The 22873-nt window shown below is 44.6% G+C and overlaps 1 protein-coding gene across 1 annotated transcript; it reads right to left on the bottom strand.

Annotated features, from left to right (window-relative positions):
- Positions 1-2339: 2339 nt before the first annotated feature.
- Positions 2340-16548, bottom strand: MEFV (MEFV innate immunity regulator, pyrin). The gene is made up of 10 exons (XM_081089243.1): positions 16150-16548; positions 11931-12749; positions 9716-10095; positions 9187-9282; positions 6664-6894; positions 6226-6248; positions 4123-4238; positions 3915-3947; positions 3532-3564; positions 2340-3404 (listed from the first exon to the last, which is right to left on the bottom strand). Exons 1-10 carry the CDS (start codon positions 16424-16426, stop codon positions 2851-2853), a joined length of 2562 nt encoding a protein of 853 aa, XP_080945369.1. The 5' UTR covers positions 16427-16548; the 3' UTR covers positions 2340-2850.
- Between the last annotated feature and the right edge of the window lie 6325 nt (positions 16549-22873).

The raw sequence follows: 22873 nt of genomic DNA, 5'->3' as shown, positions 1-22873 counted from the left end.
TTCTATGTATTAGGTAGATCTATGTTTCACAGTGTTGGCAAGGTGACCTTATCTAGTAGGTGTCCTGTGGGGCCCAGTGGTGAAGACTCCCTGCTCACCTGAGCTGTGTGCTTCAGGGGTGTTCCTGGTATCATTTTGTGTGCTCTCCTGTTCTAGTTGAGCTTTGATTGCCATTGACATGTCAGTGGTGGGCTTGACCCTAAGGTGGACTGACTGTGAGGACTGGCTGTGACTATAGTGTATGAGCTAGAGTGCGGGGGTTGACTCTGTGGAGAGTTAGTCACTGTACTGAGGCTCTGGTGCATGTGGAGTCTACAGGTTGTTTGTGTCATTTATGGAGCTAATTTGGTGATGCTCTGGTATGATCTGAAGCCAGCCACCAGGTGTGTTGGTTCTGGGGCCTTTGGGAGGGGCTCCAGTGCAGGCCCAGATCAGCCATTACCTGTGCCTGGTCTGGGGACAAGTGATGTGAGCTACAAAGTGATGTTTGTTAGTGCCTGTGCTGGACTTGGAAACACTTGGGAGAGGCTCTGGTGCAGACCAAGGACTACCGCCACTAGTCCTGGGCCAGTTAACCAGAGGTAGAGGTCATGCCCAGGCCGACTGCTGTTTGTTTGGAGTTTGTGGACCTTTTAGAGATTTGATGAAAGTCCACACAGTGTGGGCCCAGACTGGCAGTTTGCGAGGAACAGCCACTGAAAGAGGTTTGGTTTGGTGTGTGAGTTAAATAGGGTGGGTTTCAGGGAATCAACAGTGTGGGGTGAGTTTGATAGTAACTCAGATTTGGTATCAGCCTGTGTTTGCTGGCTGTGTGCAGGGAGGATTCAACAAAGGAACAATGGTGCTTGCAGCAGTCTAGTCCCAGGGAGAGCTGCTCCTCCAGCCTTCCAAAAGCCAAACAAGTCAGTTTCATCCAGTCTCTTCCTGCAATTTTTTGAGTGCTGTCCCTGAACTGGAGTCAGAGTCAGTGAGTATGTCAGCAAGTAAGTTTGTACACAGGCCCTTGAAAAGGAATACCTGGGACAACAGCAGCCCTCCATGTCACCCAGACAGAATCTCCACTGATTTTCACAGCCAGATGTTTTGGAGAATCCTTTTCCTGGCACCGGTGCTATGGTCTGTGCCCAGTGTAGCGCTGGGACCCCTGGCTCCACAGGGAGGACCTCCATAGCTGAGACCAGGCTGGGACCAGCCTGTTTCATGTCTTTGCCCTCCTACCAATCTTGTGAGACTTCTTATTATATCCTCAGTTGTACGAGTTTTGTTCAGCTAGTCTTCAGATGGTTCTCAAGGATGGTTGTATAATTTCGTTGTAATTTGATGTGGTTGTGGGAGAAGGCAAGCATGTAGGAATAGGAAGTACTATATACTTTAAAAGAGTGAATTGTATGATATGTGAATTATATAACAATAAAAAACCACCAGACACAGGGAAAATTTCATCTTACATATACAAATGTTTAGTATCTAAAATATTTATAAAGAACTACTACAAATAAAAATAGTTAAGTATCTAGATTCTATAAGTAAATAGTCAAAGGAGCTATATAATTTCTATAGAAGGAAACAAAAAGTAGAAATTCACTTGGAAAAATTCAGTGCCTCAATAAATATTAATGATATGAAACACAGGTAAAACCCCATTACATCTCTGTTAAATCAGCAAAAAAAAAAAAAAAAGTCAAACATTGCTTTGGGCAGAAACATTTTTTAATCTTTCTGAAGGATTGTCTGGCCACTGTAGTAAGTGTTATCAAATAGTTTATATTTTAGAACCATTTTAGGAATAACAGGAGAAAAAAATAAGTGTTTGGGGAGGTGGGGGAAAATATATACAAAGCTGGTTGTGAAAAGGTTATTAGTAAGGGATAATTGGGAGTAATAAATGACCAACCATAGGGAACAGCTAAACAAGTAGGGCACGTGAACTGTGTCAGCATATAGATTATTCGCATAGAACCAAGCTCCATGAAGACAGCAAAGCATGTGTTTTGTGGTCTGGTCATAACCATGGAGAACTGGAGTCCAATTTGGCTCTAGTGTGCAGATGTGGAAAGAGGAGGTGCAGTAGGAAGAATTTGGAGTTTAATCTTGATTTGATCCCCCCACCCCTTATATCCTTTCTCTTTACATGTCTTTAAATGAGGATGATAGCGGGACATCTGTGAACTAAAGCACCTAATATTCCCACAGATTTTCAGACAGAGATTAGGACAGAAAATGTGATACTTAGAATATATGTCAAATGTTTTCCCACCACCGTAGCTCCATCTCTTTCATGGTGTTCAGTGGGGAAATGGTATCTCACAGCAATCAATCAAGTGACAGCAAATGGAATTATGATTAAATCTTCTAATCAGTTTATTTATCAGGCACAGCCAATACTCTTAAGAACCATAGTTCATTAATCCAGATACAAAAAAAATTTATAGCAAGCTACTTTGCTTATTTTTCCTCCCTAGACAAGTCCTCAAGACAGGGGAGAATAAAATGAGGGGACATATCCTTGCCATGGGTACTGAGGGAACATGAGGGTGGAATCTCTGTCGCCGGAGCATCTTAGGGTGTTAATCCATACAAGGGTTTATTAAGCCATGCACTTTCTACTCTGAAAAAAACATGGCATGTCATTAGCATATGTGTTCTCTTCACCCTTGGTTTACCATTATTTGAGTACCTAGCTTATTTCTACTACTATTCCATAAGCTCCTAGGACACAAAGACTATTCTCTGATTTATTATATTTCCGAAAGCACCCAGAACCCAATGTACGTTCAATAATAACTGGTGAGGGTATAAGTTCAAAGTACAAGGCTGGGAGTTGGAAGAGAGATACAAAGTGTAGGGCTTTCAGTGAGGCCCCTGGTCACCGACTGGACAGATGGTGAGAGGATCCATGTTCTTCCCTCCATCATGTGTCCCAGGGCTGAAGATCGCTTGAAGGGGCCCAGAGAAAGAGAAGCTGGTGAATGTGTAGATGTGCGATTTGGCTGTCACATTGTAAAAGGAAATGTCTCCAGCCTTGTAATCCAGGAAGATGCCCACACGCCTGGGGGGCTCCCTCATCCGCAGGCGGGTCGGGGGAAAGGTGGATGCCTGGTACTCATTTCGCTTCATCATCATCACCACCCAGTAGCCATTCTCCGGCGACAGAGTCATGTTCCCCTTTCTGCTTGTGGATGCCTTGCAAATACCCAGGACCCACCCTGTCTTGTCTCCCACCTCCACTTCCCAGTAATGACGGCCAGAGCGGAAGCTTGGAGAGCCCAGGGCAAAAATGCAGCTATCAAATCTTTCTGGACTGTCAGGCATATGGATCCACTTGTTTCCAAGTCTAGCACTCTTCAGGTCATCAGAGAGGATGAGGTTGGGGTGGGCAGTTTCTGCATCCAGAATCACATTAACTGCAGAGAGAATTAGAATACCTAGCTGGGAGTCAATGGGCAACATCCCCACAGGTTCACCCCACCTCCAGAAAACATGGACAGGGATCCATCAGGCCAAGACCACTCGCCTTGATCTTGTACTTACCGGCATGTGCCTGAGCATCAATCAGTTCTGGAACTACAGAGAAAAAAAGAGATGAGGGGGGAAATCCTGAGCATTCCCACTCAGAGGGCTAAATCTACCTGGATCCCCACAACAAGGAAAGACAAGAACCCATATGCTCAGGACCTGATTCCTCTGCTTGGCTATAACCCCATTCCTCCCAGGCACCAGGGCCTCTCTGGTCTGGTGAGTTGACCCAGCTAAAGGAGTTTCGCACAGAACCTGTGAGGGCCTGTTACGACCTTTCTCTTGCCTTTGTTACAGGTATTTTTCTCACTGTCTTCTAAATAATGCCCAGAAATCAACAGTACAAGGAAATACCATAATAACTCCTGCTCAGCACATACCACCACCAGAGTACTTACCATTGAAGGTTTCCATTTCTGAACGCAGGGTTCCTAAAGGAGAAAGAGAACTAGAGTTAATTTCCCCAGCTAGGGACAGATCAGAAGGAGGCTGAAGGCAGAATCAGAAGACTGAGAGATGGAGAAGGGATGCTCGGGGGCTCTGGGCTACATGGATCTCTGGGAGGAAGTGAGTGGGCACCTTCTATCTTCCCCCAAGCCCACCTACCTGAGAAATGCTTCATGCTCTTCTCCACAAACTCTGATTTCTGGAGGAGCAGGTGGATCTTCTCTTTCACCTCTAGAGGGGTGGCCCATGGCTCAGGGACAGTCACTGTCTTGACTCTAAAGATAAAAGACTATTGTCCAGAGAGGGCTGGAGCATGGAGTGGCCCAAGCTCCCATAAAATGGAGGGAGGTACAGCCTCCACAGGGCACACCCAGCCCCGCCTGGGCTTTGCAAAAAAAATTCCTCCCTGGACTTCAAGTTCTAAACATTGGTCCTCAACTTTGACCATGAATTTGCATCACCTGGGGAGTTTTTATTTTTTTTAATCTATTTTTATGTATTTCAGAGAGGAAGGGAGAGGGAGAGAGAGATGGAAATATCAATGATGAGAGAGAATCATTGATCAGCTGCCCACAACCTGGGCATGTACCCTGACTGGGAATTGAACCATGACCTCCTGGTTCATAGGTCGACACTCAACCACTGAGCCAAGCCAGCCAGGCTCACCTGGGGAGTTTTTAAAAGCACTGATGTTAAAACCACAACGAATTTTAATAATAGCTTTAAAATGCTTCTGATATTGAAATGCTCAGCCCAGAATTATCTATGTCAAATTAATTATACTTCCTCAGTCATTTCCTTTCTATTGAAATAAAATGATAATAGATGAGGAAAAAACACAATGAAATATTACTTCACACCCATTAGTATGGCTGTTGTTAAGAACAAAAATAGCCCTGGCCAGGTAGCTCAGTTGGTTAAAGTGTCATCTCAATATACTAAGGTTGTGGGTTTGATCCTTGGTCAGGGCATGTACAAAAATCAACCAAGGTATAACATAAATAAGTGGAACAACAAATCAGTGTTTCTCTCTCCCCTTTCCTGCCTCTCTAAAAATCAATCAATAAAAACAATTTAAAAAGAAAAAGAACAAGCTTTAGTAAGGATGTAGAGAAAGTTGAACCCTTGTACATTGCTGATGGGAATGTAAAATTGTGCAGACACTGTGGGAAATATTATGGTGGTTCCTCAAAAAAACTAAACATAGAATTACTACATAATAGAGAAATTCCATATCTGGGGATATACCCAAAAGAATTGAAAGCAGAGACTCAAACAAATATGTCTATATCAATATTCATAGCATTATACACAATAGCCAAAAGGTGGAAGCAATCTAGTGTCCATTGATGGAAGACTGGATAAACAAAATATGATATATACACACAATGGAATATTATTCAGCCTTAAAAAAGGAATGAAATTCTGACGCCTGCTATAGCATGTAGACATTATGCTAAAGGAAATAAGCCAAACACAAAAGTACAAATATTTTTTGATTCCACTTACATGAAGTAGTTAGAATAGTCAAATTCACAAAGACAGAAAGTAGAGTGTTGAGTGCCAGGGGTTGGGGTTGGGGGGAATGAGATGTTTAATGGTATGGAATTTCCATTTGGAAAGATGAAAAAGTTCTGGAGATGGATGGTGGTAATGGTTGCATAATAATGTGAATGTACTTAATGCCACTAAACATACATTTAAAAATGATTAAAATGGTAAATTTTATGTTATGTATATTTTACCACAAAAAAAAAGACTTGAAATATTGATTCCTGAGTTACACTCCTGAAGATTCAGCTTTAAGTCAGCAGCCCTAGCCTGGATGTCAGGATTTTGTAAAGCTCAGGGGGTGATTGTAATTTCCGGCCTCCTCCCTTCCATTCCCTCCCCTGCCTGCGGGGCTTTGCAGCTCCACTCCAGGAAAGTGCTTCCCTCCCTGAGGCTACAGGCACTCTGCAGGAACGGTTTTCTTGAGGTGAATTGCATAGGACACAATCTATTAGGGAAGTTTCTTAGGACACCACTAACAGCATGGCAGGCTGTATTCATTCTTTCCAGTCTTCAACCCCATTTTCTTCCTCCCGATCACACTCCAGTTTTTGCTACACAAATCCAGAAAGGCCTTAGGTAGCAGCAGGAAATGGGAAGAGCCCAGGAAGGAGTCCCAGACCCAGGGCTGGGAACATCTCCCTTCTAGGACTGCCTTCCCAAATGCTTCCTGCAGGACACCCAAGGGATCACCAGGGGAGCTCTCGGTACCTGTGCAGGGTTACTCCGATGTCCTAGGAGAAAAAAGAGGGAAGCTCTCCGTTACCAATCTCCTAGGGGCTGCACTAACTACTGGCCTCTCTTCCTGAGTCCCAGTGCATCCGCAAACCTGGGGCACCTCTCCCAATTTTAATTCTAATTCCCCAAGGTGCAGCCCAGCTGTGGCCTGCAACAGAACTGCACCCAAGTCCTGCTGATCTCTTCTGGGAGATGCCAGGAGATCCCCTCATTCTGGGCCACTCTGGGCTCCTAAGAGCTCACAAAAGGGATCTGGGCACAAGAGGCATTGTGGGTCACCAAGACCAAGTCCCACCCTTGGGCCCAAGGACCTCACCCCCTGGCTGGGGCAGAGCAGGTGTCTGTGTTAGGAGCCCATGTCTTCCTACTGGGAACAATGGGCAGGGCGAGGGCAGGTCCAGCCACACTCACCTGCATAAGCTCCCATTCCGGCTGGCACTGCTTGGTCTCCAGCTCCTCAATCAGCTCGGTGAGAAGGGCAATGTCCCTGGACACTTTGGTGTCATATGTCTCCCTGACCTGGACAATGGTCTGTGCCAGCTTCTCCAGCCAGGCCACAAAGAGCCGCTCTTGCTGCTCCAGAAACCGGCAGAACTGCTCCATCTGGTACCTGACTCTCTGCTTCTGGATTTCAGTTTGTTTCTGGGAACAGGGGACAGGGAGGTAAAAGGGTCTGTGCAATAAGGTGTGTGTGTGTGCCCAGGGGATCCCCAGAAGCCCACCTCCTGGAGGTGGATAAGAAGCAGGCTTTCTTAGAGGCCTGCATTCCAGAGAAGGCGGCCAAATGGACCAGAACCTTTCCACAGCAGACTGAGGGTGGAAGGGACTGGCTCTGGGAAAATGCCCTAAAACCTGCTGTTACGGGTTAAATTGGGTTCCCTCTAAAATTCATGTTAAATTTCTAACCCCCAGTACCTGAGAATATGATCTTCTTTGGGAATAAGGGTTTTGCAGATGCAATTCGTTAAGATGAGGTAATACTGGAGCGGGGTAGGCCACTGGAGTGGGGAAATTTGGACACAGACACGAACATGAGGAGAACACCATGTGAAGAGACAGGGAAAAGATAGACACCTACAACTTGAGAAGAGAAGCCTGGAACATGTCCTTCCCTCATGGCCCTCAAGGAACCAACCCTGCCAAGACCTTGATTTCTGACTTCTAGCTTCCAGAACTGCAAGATAGTAAGTTTCTGTGGTTTAAGCCACCCAGTTGGTGGTATTTTATTACAGCAGCCACAGGACACAGATATCTGATGTCACCTTCTTCCTTGAAAGCTAGTGTGAGGATGGCATATACCTGGGGTCATAAATGGACAAGATTATGACCACCAAGCTCTCCAGAAGGGAAACCTCTCCAATCCCTGCTCCCCTGCCCCAAGTGCGGGCATGCAGAAGGTTCTCAGTATGGCTCTGAATGGGCTAGTTAGTCCATTTATTTGAATGTAAGTGAATTTGACTTCCACTACCATTGCACACTGGTCACCCATTAGTCCTCTCACCCTGTTTCTCATCATCACTAGGAAGCTTCTCTGGAGAGGTGCAGTGGCTAGAGCACCTTTTCCTTCCTCCCAGGAGGGTGAGGGCCTCTTAGATCCACTAAGACTGGACTTAAGAAGTCTCATCATGCCGAAACCGGTTTGGCTCAGTGGATAGAGCTTCGACCTGCGGACTGAAGGGTCCCAGGTTCGATTCCGGTCAAGGGCATGTACCTGGGTTGCGGGCACATCCCCAGTAGGAGATGTGCAGGAGGCAGCTGATCGATGTTTCTCTCTCATCGATGTTTCTGACTCTCTATCCCTCTCCCTTCCTCTCTGTAAAAAATCAATAATATTTATTAAAAAAAAAAAGTCTCATCATTTTGGGCTCAAAGGACAGGACTAAATTTCCTCACCCAAGGATATTTTTTCCATTGAGAGTGGAGGGGAGGGAGGAAGGCTGGGGGAGAGACAGAGAGAAACATCCATCTGTCACCTCCTGCACGTGCCCCAACTGGGCCTGGGAGTGAGCCTGTAAACAAGGTACGTGCCCTTGACCCTTCAGTGTGTGGGCCACTGTGAATTTCTTCAGTGAAGGTTAGACCCTCTTGTCTCCCTAGTTTCCCTGAGCAGCTCAGATTCCTGACATCCTTCTCAGGGGACATCCCTGACCTCTGTTCCATCCATAAGTTTGAAGCCTCCCGGGGTTATAGGAAAGGGTTTTTATTTTACTACAGTTTAGGAGTTTCCCAAAAGTCAGGCACTGGGCCAATGCCACCTTCCTCCCATTCTTTTTTATCTTTGTCTGTTTCCCATTGCAATGTGGTGGGTCCCAAAAGAAATCTGGAACCCAGAGAGGGAGATAGGATCCAACCAACAAAAGTGCATGAGGTAAGTCGAAGTGCCTTGGGGTAGGTGCCTTCACTTGTAGGTAAAATGGAAGCAATTTACACATCCAAGAGTCTGGACACAAGCTCCACAGAGGAAGGCCAGTAATCTGTGGCATTGCAAGACCGCGGTTCTAAAGAAAATGTGTATTTTAAGCGCTTGAATTTTAAAAATCAATATGGTTTTTGTAAAAAAATAAAATGGAGAACAATGCTGAGAGCAATAAAGAGAAGTATTCAAAGTTGTAAAGTCCTCCCTGTTCCTCAAGCCCATCCCTCAGCCACAGGCACTGGCATTAGTTCCTCTAAACCATTTTGTGGTGAGAATGAGAAAGTGTGACAAGGTCCTCAGAGATGCCCCTCCCTCCGAGCTCTAGGGACCAGCTCATCCTTGGACACCCGTACCCCTCCCCCCACTGCAGCCAAGAGCAGATCATTCTAAATATATGATCAGCTCTGCTTCCCCGTGAACCAGAATAGAACCTTGCAGACCCCTGTTTACGCTCTGTCCCTCCCTCCTGCAGGGGTGAACCTGAGTGAGGACTGGCCATGGAACACCTTTTGCCTTACCAGGTAGTTTGCAGTGTTCTTATCCCCTTCAGATCTCTGCTCTTCTCCAGATGATCTCAACGCCTTCAGATGCTCCAGCTCCTTCTGAATTTGCTCCTGGACAAAGAGCATTTGTTGAAGCTTAAACTTGGCTCCAGCTATGTTCAGTTGGTGCCAACTCTAGAGGGGAGAATCTGCTTTAGGGCATAACGCTGAGGGTGCTGCAGCCAAAAGCAAAGGGAGGATGCCCAGGAAAGAGAAAGAAGGAATCCATCACACTAAGGGAAGCAGAGCCAAGAGGAAGAGAAATTCTAACGACCTCCTGTGAGCACCTGCACTTCGCCACACCTGAAGCAAGGCCCCTGGACCTCTCAGCTACCTGCACTGGTAAAGTTTTTCTTTGCTGTCCAGGTTTATATTGTGTTTTTGCCATTTACAGCTCAAGAGTGGCAGCTAATGCACCAACCTCCTAGCGTCGTTGGGCAAAGGAAGCAGGCCCCCACATGGCCAAGTGCCCAGCAGAGAAGGGCCCCCAGGCAGGAAGCCCTACCTTGTATTCCAGGGCAGCTTCCTCGATGGGGCGCACCCGGTGACCTCGGTGCTCCTGACTCAGGCTGCAGATGAGGCAAATAGGCTCCCTGTGGTCCTCGCAGAAGAGCAGCTGGACCTGCTTCCTGTGACGCGTACATTGCGGCTGGGGCGTGGGGCTCAGGCTGCCCATCGATGGGCCCTCCTGCGGCTCGATGCCTCCAGAACTCTTCCCTGGGAGCGAGACCTGACACCTGAGGCAGCTGGGCAAGCAACCATCTGAGGCCTTGGGATCCTTAGAAGCAATGGAGCAGCTGCAGGAATCATGCACACAAGTGCTACCAACCAGATCTCCTTCCTGGGCCCGGGAGAGGGGACACACAGCTTCATCCTGCGGCCTCCCTGGGAACACAGCAGTAGAAAAATCCCCTGAGTGACACCCCCAGATGTGACGAAGGGGTGATGCAAAAGCACAGCGGAGAAAGAGCCCGCACCCGGGACTCGGGAGTCCTCCATTGAACTGTGGCCACTTCCTAGCTTGCCCCCTCCGATTCCTCTCCCGCAAGGCAGCAGACAAGTCCCTCTGACTGAGAGTTAAGGGCTAGATCTCATGACAGCCCTGAGACCTGGAATTCTTGGGGACTTATCCTAAAGAGAGGCCTTTTGCTGTAAATCCTATGCCTTCCTCCCACACACACACTGATCTAGCAGTTGATATAAAGACAGCAAGACATTTGGACTAGTGTTTGCTTTAGCACTTAAAGCCACCCAGGCCACTCATGACTGGAGTAGGAAACGCCCAGGAGACATTGACTGGCTCATAGCTAGACGCCCCCGCCCCTAGCAAAGTCCCTGGCACCTGGTGAGCCTTTGGGGAAGTGCGTTAAATGAAGGAACAAATGGACCGCCTTTCACACCCAGGTTCATGGAGCATGAAATGAAAGTAAAGAAGGGGATTTTTCTAAGGCTAAAGGGTGTAATCTGCCATGTTGTTGTGACTAGCTCTGCCCCAAGACCATAGCACAACTTTACAAAGCAGAAATGACAGGTCCTGGCCGGGTAGCTTAGCTGGTACAGCATTGTCCTGATACGCCAAGGTTGCAGGTTTGATCCCAGGTCAGGGCACATACAAGAATCAACCAATGAATGCATAAGTAAGTGGAACAGTAGAACAATAAATAAATATATATCTTTTTCCCTCCCTTTCTTCTCCCTCCCCTTTTCTCTCTAAAATAAACTTTAAAAATTAAAAAAAGAAAGGCAGAAATAACAGGAGATCCAAGAAGAAATAGAAACACAATCCATTAGGGCCCTCCCACCTCTTCCTTTCAGAAATTTCTATATCTGTGAGACTCTAAGAAGTCCCCCAATAATCATTCTCGCCTCATTCCCTTGTGATAGAATTGTTCGTTGTTCATATGGCTGATTCCCCTGACTCAACACCCCCCAAATAAAACTACATTTCTCAGCCTCCTTTGCAGTTGGTTGTGGCCATTTGACTCTATTCTGACTAGAGGGATGTAGATGGAGCTGTCACAACCAGCTTCTAGGAACTCCTGGAAACTTCTAGAAACTTTCCCTAAGTGATACTGTTCTTTGTCTCTCTATCCTGCTTCCTGGAATGAGGATGCCACTATCTGAGACCATGAGTTTGAAAGCAAACTTGATGAGAAGAAAAACAGCAGGAGCCTGGGTTTTGGCCCATAGGGTACCACATCTGCCCCGGACCATCTGCTTATGATTTATGTGAAAGAGGAACAAACTTCTATCTTGTTTAGTTACTGTTACTATAGTGCTTCTGTCATTCAAAACCCAACATAATCCTAATTTCTTCCTCCTTAGTAAGAGACCTAGGGTTTTGGCCAACAGCTCTTCTCTCTGCCCAGAGAGAAGCAAATGGCAGATTCTCAACCCCGTGACATACTACTCTGGGGGTATTGAGAGAAGGGGATATTTTTACCCAGTCTTGCCCAGATACTCAACCTGGGGTTCATAAAGTCCTGAGAACTCTAAAGCATTTCAGAGTGTGTAAGAACTAACAAATTTGAAACAACAATTTGTGAAGATGTGCATTTTTTTCCCCCCAGGATTTACAGCCTCCAACAGATTCTCAAAGGGTTGGGGACCTTAGAGGGCAACCAAAAGTCCAGTAACTACAGAGGGGGATAAAAGGAGGTCTGTGGAGGTCTCCCTTCCTAAGGATACCACGTCTTCTGGATTCTGGGGTCCTTTCTTACCTGAAGACGGGGGGACTTCTGGATTTGAAAGCTCACTGCCTACTGCCTCCCCCAAGGTCTTAGGGGTCTCTGGACCCTCAATTCTATTTTTTTCCAAAAGTGCTGTGTATTCTGGATGCTCCCAGGTCATCTCCTTTCCATCCAACAGTACATTGGAAAGTGTATTCCTGAGTGTTCCCCTATCCATGATCACAGAATGTTCTGGATTCCTGGAGCCTTTCTCAACAGCCAGAGTAGCCCCTACATCCAGAGTGGCCACTTTGCTGGGGGTAGCTGCTGAGTCCAGATTCTCACTTTTCACTTTCTCCTGAGGCAGAAGAGTTTCTAGATTGGAGAGAGCTCTCTCTCTGGAAGAAATGGTAAATTCAAGACTTCTGGGTCGATTCTTTTTTGAAGGTGAACGTGCTTCAGATGCCTTGCATTCTTTCCTTCCCAGGGACCCAGCATATGACCCACTGGAGAGCCCCTGGAGCCTTCCTGCAGAGCTGGCATTCCTGCGGAGCCTGACACTGGACTCACTGCCCTTCTCCCCTGGCTGCTTGCTGGGGAGTGGGCTTCTCCTGGAATACAGAGTCGCACCCTTGGCCCCGGGCTTGCCCTGCACATCCAGGCCCTCTGAGCCCTTCTGATCTCTCCGTTTGCCCTGAGGCTTCTTCTGGGGCCCCTTCCCAGCCTCGGGCTGGCTGGCTGCTCCATCACCACTTTGCTGCTGTCTGTCCCCTTCCAGGCCATTTGGCATCTTCAGGCTCTTGGGCTTATTCTCCCCCGAGGAACAAGACATTGCTGGACAGTCAGTGCCACTTTCTTGTATCGGATATTCTGAAAAGACAAGGAGATGCAAAGGCATGAAAATGTCAGGTGCTTAGGGCCCAGGGCTGGGGGGAAAGAAGAGAGAATCCTCTCAGAAATTGGAGAAGTTCAGAATATTGTAGACAATAGCAGTAAATTACCATGAAATAAGAACATACTATTTGCTATATATTCTTCAAATAGTGCTTTCAAACTTTTTAGGCAGGAGGATTTGTTTCCAATATCAGAATTCCAAAAACAGAATTCTTCATACATAAATAAAATCCTAGTTTATTGGTATAAATTTGTGTGTGATTATAAAATCAATCAGTAAAGAATTCCCTTATAAGATCAATCAATAAAGAATTAACAGGTGGAAATTAGACTTTTGATGATGAGCACACTCTATATCAGCGGTTCTCAACCTGTGGGTAGCGACCCCTTTGGGGGTCAAAAGACCCTTTCACAGGGGTTGCCTAAGACCATCGGAAAACATATATAATTAGATATTGGGTTTTTTTTATTAATCACTATGCTTTCGTTATGTTCAATTTGTAACAATGAAAATACATCCTGCATATCAGATATTTACATTACGATTCATAACAGTAGCAAAATTACAGTTTTGAAGTAGCAATGAAAATAATTTTATGGTTGGGGGTCACCACAACATGAGGTGTTAAAGGGTCGCAGCATTAGGAAGGTTGAGAACCCCTGCTCTATCTAGTGTATACAGTTATCAAATTATAATTATACCAGAAATTTATATGATATTATCAACCAATGTTACTTTAATAAAAAACAAACAAACAATACTCACCAGGAAAACAAAACTCAATTATCACAGTAAGCAAGGGAAGAAGTATTCAGAATGGCAAAGTAGTGGTAATCATTGAAGGGTGATGGGTACAAAGAGACTTCATCTTAGTATCCTCTACTCCTGAGTGTTTGAAAATCCATATTTAAAGGTTTTAAAGAAAACCTTCCATACAGAAGGGAACAGCTGGATGTGTACCTGTAGATGTTGACATCAGATAGAGCAGAAAAAGAAAATCTCTCCTGAAGATTTGTAAACACAAGTCCCCTTTCTTATGCGTCAGCCCGAATTCACATTATTCATGCCCGAAAACCCTCAGGAGAGTAATTTCTTTTGAAGAGGGTACTGGGTGGCATTCCCCCCAGACAGTTAGGGGTGAGAGGAATTTCCGCATTGCTGCATTTTGTACTGGAAAGTTAAGAGCATAAATCCCGAGTTCTCATTTTACCAGATGAGAAGATGGGTGTTAACTGAACCTATTTGGCAATCATTTCACAATATATGTAAATGAAACATTATGCTGCATGCCTTAAACTTATACGTAATATATGTTGGTTATTTCTCAATAGAACTGGAAAGCGATAATTAAGGTGTTTGGCCAAATTTTTGAAATTGGGTTATGATTTAGGAAGTAATTTATTTGTTTTTCCTTTGGTTTCATGAGGTGAAGAAAATCACAACTCACACAGATAAGTAAGTGTAAATGGTAATGAAAGAAAACAACACACAGCTTGCCTGGAAATGTCAGGATACTGTTTAATAAAACAGAAATGACAGAAAAGGCTTAATTCCAAGATTTACATAAAAAGGAGTTCAGGTACAGCATGAACTATCACACTGGTGGCCTTCAGTATTTTAAAATTTGGTTACTGATACATTTTAATATTAATTTGTTAGTCTTGTTAGTAACAAATTTAATAAAATTTAAATCAAGTATTTGCTAATATTCAAAGGAATCCCTGAAATATCACCCTCAGATATAATTTGAAAACCACTACTCTAATAAAGAGATGAAGATACCCTGTAATTAGCACCTTAATATTTGGTTTGAGGAAGCTCTTATTGAAATTACTTCAGAGTAGTTTAAAACACTTTGCTGTTGGCTTTGTAGGAAAACAGGAGTTTTCAAAACTGACTTAAGAACTGGTGAGAAATCCTAAAGATGCAGATTTTAGAGCATGAAAAACTAATTTAAAAATTCCATTCATCAAATTATTCTGGATTCAGATTACAGTTGGTTTAGTTCTGTCACTTTTTCAAAGAGCAGATAATTTTTGTTATTTAAACTGTTCTACCACATAGAAACACATGAAAATAATTTCTAATGTATTCTTTTAAAATATATTTCATTGATTTTTTACAGAGAGGAAGGGAGAGGGATAGAGAGCCAGAAACATCGATGAGAGAGAATCATCGATCAGCTGCCTCCTGCACACCCCCCACTGGGGATGTGCCGGCAACCAAGGTACATGCCCTTAACCGGAATCGAACCCGTGACCCCCCAGTCCGAGGGCTGACACTCTATCCAGTGAGCCAAACCAGCCAGGGCTCTAATGTATTCTTAAAGTGTAGAAATAGAAGAAAAATTCAAACACCAAAGAATATTTTTTTTAATGATCATGTGTTAGCCATCCTCCAAAATCTTTAAAAAGTCTTTAAAAGCAGAAATTGAATAGGCCACATTAGCTAATCACAATATAACAAAATTGGAAAGTACAGCAAAAGACAGAAGAAGAAGCAGGAGAAGGAAGGAAAAGAGGAAAGAAAAGATGAAAGGAAGGAAGAGGAGAGAAGAGAGAAAGGAAGAAAAAGAAAGGGAGAAGGAAGGTAGGGAAGGAAGAGAGGAAGGAAAAGAAATGAGGAGAAAGTCCTCGTGAACAATTTTTAAATGCCTTTGTAAAACGTGTTAGCAAAGAACTCAATTGCAGGGGGAAAAGGGTGGGTGGAGGTGAAAGAAGTTATAGTAGGGATAATTGGTGATGGAATTTGTTTGTTTGTTTGTTTGTTTAAAAAAAGAAAAACTCAAGTCTCGGCCAGGTAGCTCAGTTGATTAGAGTGTCATCCCCATATGCCAAGGTTGTGGGCTCGATCCCCATTCAGGGCACATGCAAGAAACAACCAATGAATGCATACATAAGTAAGACAACAAATCTATATTTCTCTCTCTTTAAAATCAATCAATAAAAAATTATTAAAAACTCAAAACTAAAATTATGTGGTAACAATAAAAAGATTACCTATCAACCCTGTTAATACGATTGGTTAGCAAGCCACTTTTGCTCACCCAGGGACTCGTCTGTGCATACGTGTTAATTATCAATAACATGAGGAATTATCTGGGAACAGTCATCTAGCTCCTGCCTCTCCTGATCCTTCCCTGAGTCAGAATCTCAGCTGCCTACTCCCGCCACCACCCTTTTAAGCCATTGGGAACCTTAGTTCAGCTCCAAAGCAGGGAGAAAGACTTGCTTGGCCAAATCACTAACATCTTGATAGAGCGGGACTCCTAGTCCCCAAGCCAGAGTGCACTGGTCCGAACACATGCTCATTCCTGCACCTTCCACCCCACCTCACGAACAGCCAGCAGAGGAGGGGACATGGGGGTCTGCTCACCTGGGTCAATAGCCCTGTGGAGCTCCTCTGCCAGGAGGTGCTGGTTCATGGCCCTCAGGACCTGCAGGGTCAGCTGCACAGCATACTTCTCCCCGTAGTGGCTGAGCAGAAGACTGGCCAGCTTCACCGGCCTGGCTGACGGGAGCAGGCCTCGGGGTATCCGTTGTTGCTCCTTCTCCAGGCTGGTGTTTTGCAGCTTGAACTTGAATTTCTCAAAGTCATAGGGCACCAGCTCCTCCAGGGAGCGCAACAGATAGTCACTAGGGGTCTTGGCCATGGTGTTGACCAGGAGAGGCCAGAGCCAGCTGTCTGGCTTCTGGGGGGAGAAAAGGCCCTCTGTCCTTGAGCTCAGTGGGTAAGTGAGAAGAGGCAGCTTGTGAAATAACGGAAAAGGGACAGGAAATGCTCTGTGCTTTGGTGGGAATTGAGGTTATGAGAGTCATTGCTGGCTTTGTGTTCCCTTTGTCGCAGATTCAGAGGCTTTTCCAGCTGGGAGGGCTCAATGCCTTGCCACACGTGTGGTCCTCCAGTGCCCCAGCTCGTATCTCCAAGGTTGGGTTGTAGAGAGGCGGGTAAGTCTGTGAGGGAGGGTCTGGAATTGGATGGAATTGGATTCCAGCCTCTTGATCCTTCGGCAGGCACTCAGATGCTTCCCTCTCTCCTATGTCCAAGATTCAGGGCTGGGGTGTGGGAACCAGAGTCCCTGGTCCCACGCTGGATTGGACCATGATGAGGGTCAACCCCTCTGGCCAACTGTTCTCCTGACTCTTGGGGTTTTACTGACCCCCCAAAGCCAATGGTGAGGAGAATAGGGAGCAGCAAATACAGCCCTGCAAGGTTTGTGGTTTCCTGCCCAAGAAGGCAGGCAAGGCCAGAAGGGCACTACCAGGAGACAAGCCTGGTACCACCCGTTGATGGAGTTCCAGTTGCCTGGTACCACCAGCAACACGAGAGCCTCAGAGTGCCATGCTCAGCAGCACCATCCTGATTTGTTTGTTCCCAGGGCTGACTCTGCCCTGGCTTCCTGGGAGCAAACCCAAGCGAGAGGGCCCTCATCCATGCTCGTTTGCGAAACACATATTCTGAACACCATGTGAGGATGCTGGAGAAACAAGGTAAATAAGACATAGGTGTCCCATTGAGGGGTCCTCAAGGGGGCTCATGGATGTTGTACTTGAGGTGAACTGACTTGTTCCTCAGTTAACTGCTTCTGTCTTTCCGCATACCCTGATCTTTATCCCCAACGTTTTGTTTTAAAAAATTTCAAACCTACAGAAAAGTTGAGAGCATAGTACAATGAACACACACACACACACACACACACACACGTGTATGTGTGTGTGTATATATATATATATATATATATATATCCCCTTGGATTCACAAACTGTTTATATTTCATAGTATTTGGTGATGATCTCCTCTCTCTCTCTCTCTCTCTCATATTCATGCACCACTTTTTTTTAACTGTTTGGTAATGAATTTAAGACATTATCAGATATCACTCCAAATACTCTAGATACCCTAAATACTAAGAACAAAGATGCAAGTATATTATTTCAAATAATCAGAATACAGTCATTACACTCAGGAAATTTAACGTTGTCAAATCAAATTTCCTCAGTTGTCCTGGTAATGTCCTGGACAGCTTCGTTTTTTTCAATCCAGGACCAATCAGAGATTATGTGTTGCTTTTAGTAGTTATGTCTCTATAGTCTCCTTTCAGCTAGACCACTTTCACACTTCCATGCTCTTTTTTTCTTTAATTCTTTCAAGATATTAATGTTCTTGAAAGTCTATTCTAAGCAGAACGTTCCTCAACTTAGATTTGTGTGGTTGTTTCCCCATTATTAGACTGGGGGTACATTCAGGAATCCTTGAGACCTTTCCATTGTAAAGGGACATTTTTCTTTGTAATTAATAAGTAACCTGATTGTGCAGAAGTGTCTGGTCCTCCCGCAATCTTTCATCCGTGGTTTTAGCATTCATTGATGATCCTTTCCTAAATCAGTTGCTACAGTGGTGGTTGCAAAATGGTGATATTTCTATCACGTAGACTGTCACTTGTAATCCATATCCTGGTTAAAACTTTGTCTTTCTCATGACATTTTTTTACCGATGTTTTGTTGGTAATGCAGTTACCCTCCAACAGTGCAGACTCTGTGCCCAGCACAGCTTGCTTTATCCCCATCATCTCCAGCATTTCTGCAGCTCCCCTTCAGGGCAGGATTCATCACCCAATTTACAGACAGGATTCAAACCCACTCTATTAGCCACTTTGCAATATTGTCTCTCTGTATGATAATTTATTATTTGACTATGCATCACTTTATGGATATCACCTTTTCAGCTGACCAGTGATGCTCAAAATGCCAGTGACAACATTCTGGTGCCTGGCTGAACAAACAGCTCTGTGTGTGACCAGCCTGAGACCAAGGCTTCAATGAGTTGTGGTTGATTGCATTTATCTTATTGTCCAATTGGCTCACGTGCTTTGTATTTTACAGAGCATTCAGTGCTTTTGGTTTAACAGCTGATGACATCCAATTCTCTGGATCCTGCTGAGAAAATAATCCCCAACCCAACATTTTTCCTAAAAAATGGATGAACCCACAGGCACATTTCCAGTGTAAATGTCAGAGTGTGAAATTCTCAGGTTGGGCCAGAAGGGTGTTGGGCCAGACTGGGGTGTTTCTGGGACCAGGACCAGTAGGAGAAACGCAGCTGCCTCCCACCGCTGACACAAACATGATGAAATTGTGCAATGACTGCAGCGCCCTTCGTGTTTCTTACATCTCTGACCCTGTCCTGTCTGGCCAGGAAACTCCTCTAAGCTGAGACTAAAGCACCTATGACAGAATCGGATAGGAAGTGGGGCTTTCCAGGGACACCTCCTGCAATGGGCAATTCTGAGGAAAGGACTTCTTGAAAAGTGATGTTTTGACGCCACTTAGAGTCTCACAAAGCTTCCATTTATCTCAGGTTCCAGTTAGTTTTTAAATGAAGAAATGTGAAAATAGGATTACAGCTCTTGGGATGCATTTTTAACCTTTTTCTTGAGTACATACTCTAATAAATTTACTGTGCTTTGCCAAATCTTTCTGACATGCTCTTGAATCCTTTCTTGTTCCGGGACAAGAATCTGGTTTGGGTTGAGGCCTCCTTTGGCCTTCCCCTTCCTGTGTGCCATCAGGGATCACCATCAAGACTACTTTCTTTTTATAAATGTATTTTTATTGATTTCAGAGAGGAAGGGAGAGGGAGGTAGAAACATCGATGATGAGAATCACTGCCTCATGCATGCCCCACACTGGGGATCAAACCCACAACCCGGGTATGCGCACTGATGGGGAATCAAACCATGACCTCCTGGTTCATAGGTCGACGTTCAACCACTGAGCCAACGTGGCTGGGCAAGACTACTTTCTAATATCAGGTAAACATAACTAGACTGTATTCACCTGCATCATGGTCTGAGGGCCACCTTTTTACTTAAATCCTTGTCATCTATCTGGAGCATTCTCCTGCCTGCCACACCTGCCAGTTAGCAATTGTAACAACTTAAATGATGATCACCATGTACTGGCTTAGTAAATTGTGGTGAATCTATTCCATGAATTGTACAGCATCCATTGAAAACAGTGCAGTGTGCCCTAACTGGTTTGGCTCAGTGGGTAAAGCATCGGCCTGCGGACTGAAGGGTCCCGGGTTCGATTCCGGTCAAGGGCATGTGCCTTGGTTGCGGGCACATCCCCAGTCGGGGGTGTGCAGGAGGCAGCTGGTCGATGTTTCTCTCTCATCGATGTTTCTAACTCTCTATCCCTCTCCTTTCCTCTCTGTAAAAAATCAATAAAATATATTTAAAAAAAACAAAGAACAAAAAAACAATGCAGTGGTTTTCCATGTGCTAGTGTGCAAAGATGGTCAATATATAGTAAAAGAGCATGTTTACAATACAATGTGACAGTATAATCCCATGTGTATAAATAATAAGAAAATATTATGAAAATGTAAATATCTCAAGGAAGACTCAAGAAATAACATGGCAACGTCTTGAGAGGAGAATTGGGGGTAGGAGTTGTGCTTTCCTCCCTTATGCCTTCTATATATTTTTGTGTTTTTGAATGAGTGTTTAAACATTTTATGGCACATGAAACATAATCTGTGAATACATTTTCACTGTAAAATAATAAGGCAAAACAGAAAATACAGCAAGAATGTTAGAGTAAGACTTTCATGTTTTGCTCACTATTATAACAAAAACTTAAATAATACCTAATTGCCTAGCCAGTGTTGCTCAGTGGTTGAGCATCGACCTGTGAACCAGGAGGTCAGGGTTTGATTCCTGGTCAGGGAACATGCTTGAGTTGTGGGCTCTTATGCTATCGCTCAAATTAATGTCTAGATCAGTGGTTCTCAACTCTGGTTGCACATTAGAAATATCTGAGGATCTTTGGAAAATCCTGATGCCAAGACCAAATATATCAGAATCTCTAGCCCAGCCTGCAAGGCTCAGTGATGGAGCGTTGACCTCTGAACCAGGTCAGGGTACATGACCAGGTTGTGGGCTCGATCCCCAGTAGGGGGCGTGCAGGAGGCAGCCAATCAATAATTCTCATCATTGATGTTTCTATCTCTCCCTCTCCCTTCCTCTTGAAATCAATTTTTAAAAATATATATATTTTAAAAAGAACCTTTAGGGGGGTGGAACTTACATGCTATATTTGTGTCCCCTCAAAATTCATATGTTGAAATACTAATGCCTCATGTGATGGTATTAGGAGGTGGAGCCTTTGGGAATTGCTTTGTCATGAAGGTAGAGCCCTCATTAATGGTACTAATCCTCTTATAAGAGACCCCATAGAGCTCCCTGGCCCCTTCCACTATGTGAGGGAGAACATAGAGACTGGCAGTCTGCATTCTGTAAGAGGGCACACACCTAACCATACTGGCACTCTCTGATCTTGGAATTCCAATAACCAATTCTGTGAAAAACAAATATCTGCTGTTTATAAGGTACCCAGGCTGTGATATGTTGTTATAGCAACCCTAATAGACTAAGACACTAGTCATTAGAACTGTTTGTTTTTTTTGTTAATCTTCACCCGAGAATATTTTTTCCATTGACTTGGGAGGGAGGGAAGGAGAAAAGGACGGAGGGAGAGGCAAAAAGAGAGAGAAATATCGATGTGAAAGAGACACACCATTGGTTGCCTCCTGAATGTGCCCCTATTGGGCCGGGTATTGAACCTGCAACCCTTTGGTGCATGAGCTGATGCTCTGACCACTGAGCAACACCAGCCAGGGCTAAGCATCCAAACTTTTCAAAGCTCCAAAGGTGATTCCAATATGCACAAAGCTGAGAATCAATGGTTCAGGGGTGGGGAATAATCTGGCTCTTGGGCTGTATAAGGTCCTCAAAATCATTTGGTCTGGCCCTGCCAATTAATATTTGACCAAATATAGCAGGCTACTTTTTAAGTTGTTAATTTTGTATGCTCCTTGAACGATGTTATAAATATACAAATGGCTGTTGGCAGAAAAAATTTGCCCACCCCTGGAGATTGTGAGTAAACTGTTCTCGCACCAGTTCTCATTTTAGGGAAAAAAATCCTCATCTCAGTTGTTAAAACGCTCAGATTTGGGGGCTGGTTAAACTGACTATAAGTGCTAAGGAAAGGCCAAGAGGTGAGCTCTTCTCACCCCATTCCACAGCTTTACAGGGGGGACTTGAAGAGAGAGAAAGCAGAGTCAGGGGAGCAGGCTTGAGACTAAGTGTTAGCTGATTCTGAGATTATTCAACCCAGATCACTAGGCTAGAAATAAAGATCCAAGTTTCCTGGACGGCTTTGGATGGTTTTTCAGGAATGTGAAGGTGACTGCAAGTGCAGGAGGGAAAAGCATAAAGTTTCTCAACCCCCTCTATATTGTGAGCTCCTTGGGAGCCGATTCACCAGTCTATTCCCTGATCCCGTTGATTTCAGCCTAGACAACACCCTCATCACACTGTGAAAGAATTCATGGAGATTCTGGAAGGTCACAATTGCAAAAATTTTAATATGACCCCTGCAGGTTCTCTTTGCTTTCAAGAAGACAAACAAGCCGAAACCAGTTTGGCTCGGTGGATAGAGCGTCGGCCTGCGGACTGAAGGGTCCCAGGTTCGATTCCGGTCAAGGGCATGTACCTGGGTTGCGGGCACATCCCTGGTGGGAGATGTGCAGGAGGCGGCTGATCGATGTTTCTCTCTCATCGATGTTTCTAACTCTCTATCTCTCTCCCTTCCTCTCTGTAAAAAATCAATAAAATATATTTTAAAAAAAAAGAAAAAAGACAAACAACTATGGCATCTTAGGGAGGACTATCTTAGCTAGAGAAAGGGATGAGTTCTCTCCTAGATCCTTTAGCCTCCTATTTTTACTGCATTCAGTAGCTAAGCAGCTATTAACAACTGCTTTATAAAATACATAGAATAGTTGTTTTTAAAAACTTTTCACAGATAAGAGGAAGTAAAAACAAAACAAAACAAAAACCCAGGAGGCAGAATGGGAAGCAACACAAACTTTTCTCACTTCCCCTTCACATAAGCATGAAGGATGCTTCCAAACATATAAAAGTACTTGAGAGGCCAGGCTACTTTAGATTTGTTGTTTTATAAACAGAGCCCTTGTTTCCTAGAGCCTTTAGAATACTTAGCAAGTTTTATCAAATATAAGTCTACCAGAA

The sequence above is a fragment of the Myotis nattereri genome, assembly GCF_964212035.1.
Source record: "Myotis nattereri genome assembly, chromosome: 4".
NCBI classification, from domain to species: domain Eukaryota; kingdom Metazoa; phylum Chordata; class Mammalia; order Chiroptera; family Vespertilionidae; genus Myotis; species Myotis nattereri.
This window is presented reverse-complemented; position numbering and strand designations above follow the sequence as displayed.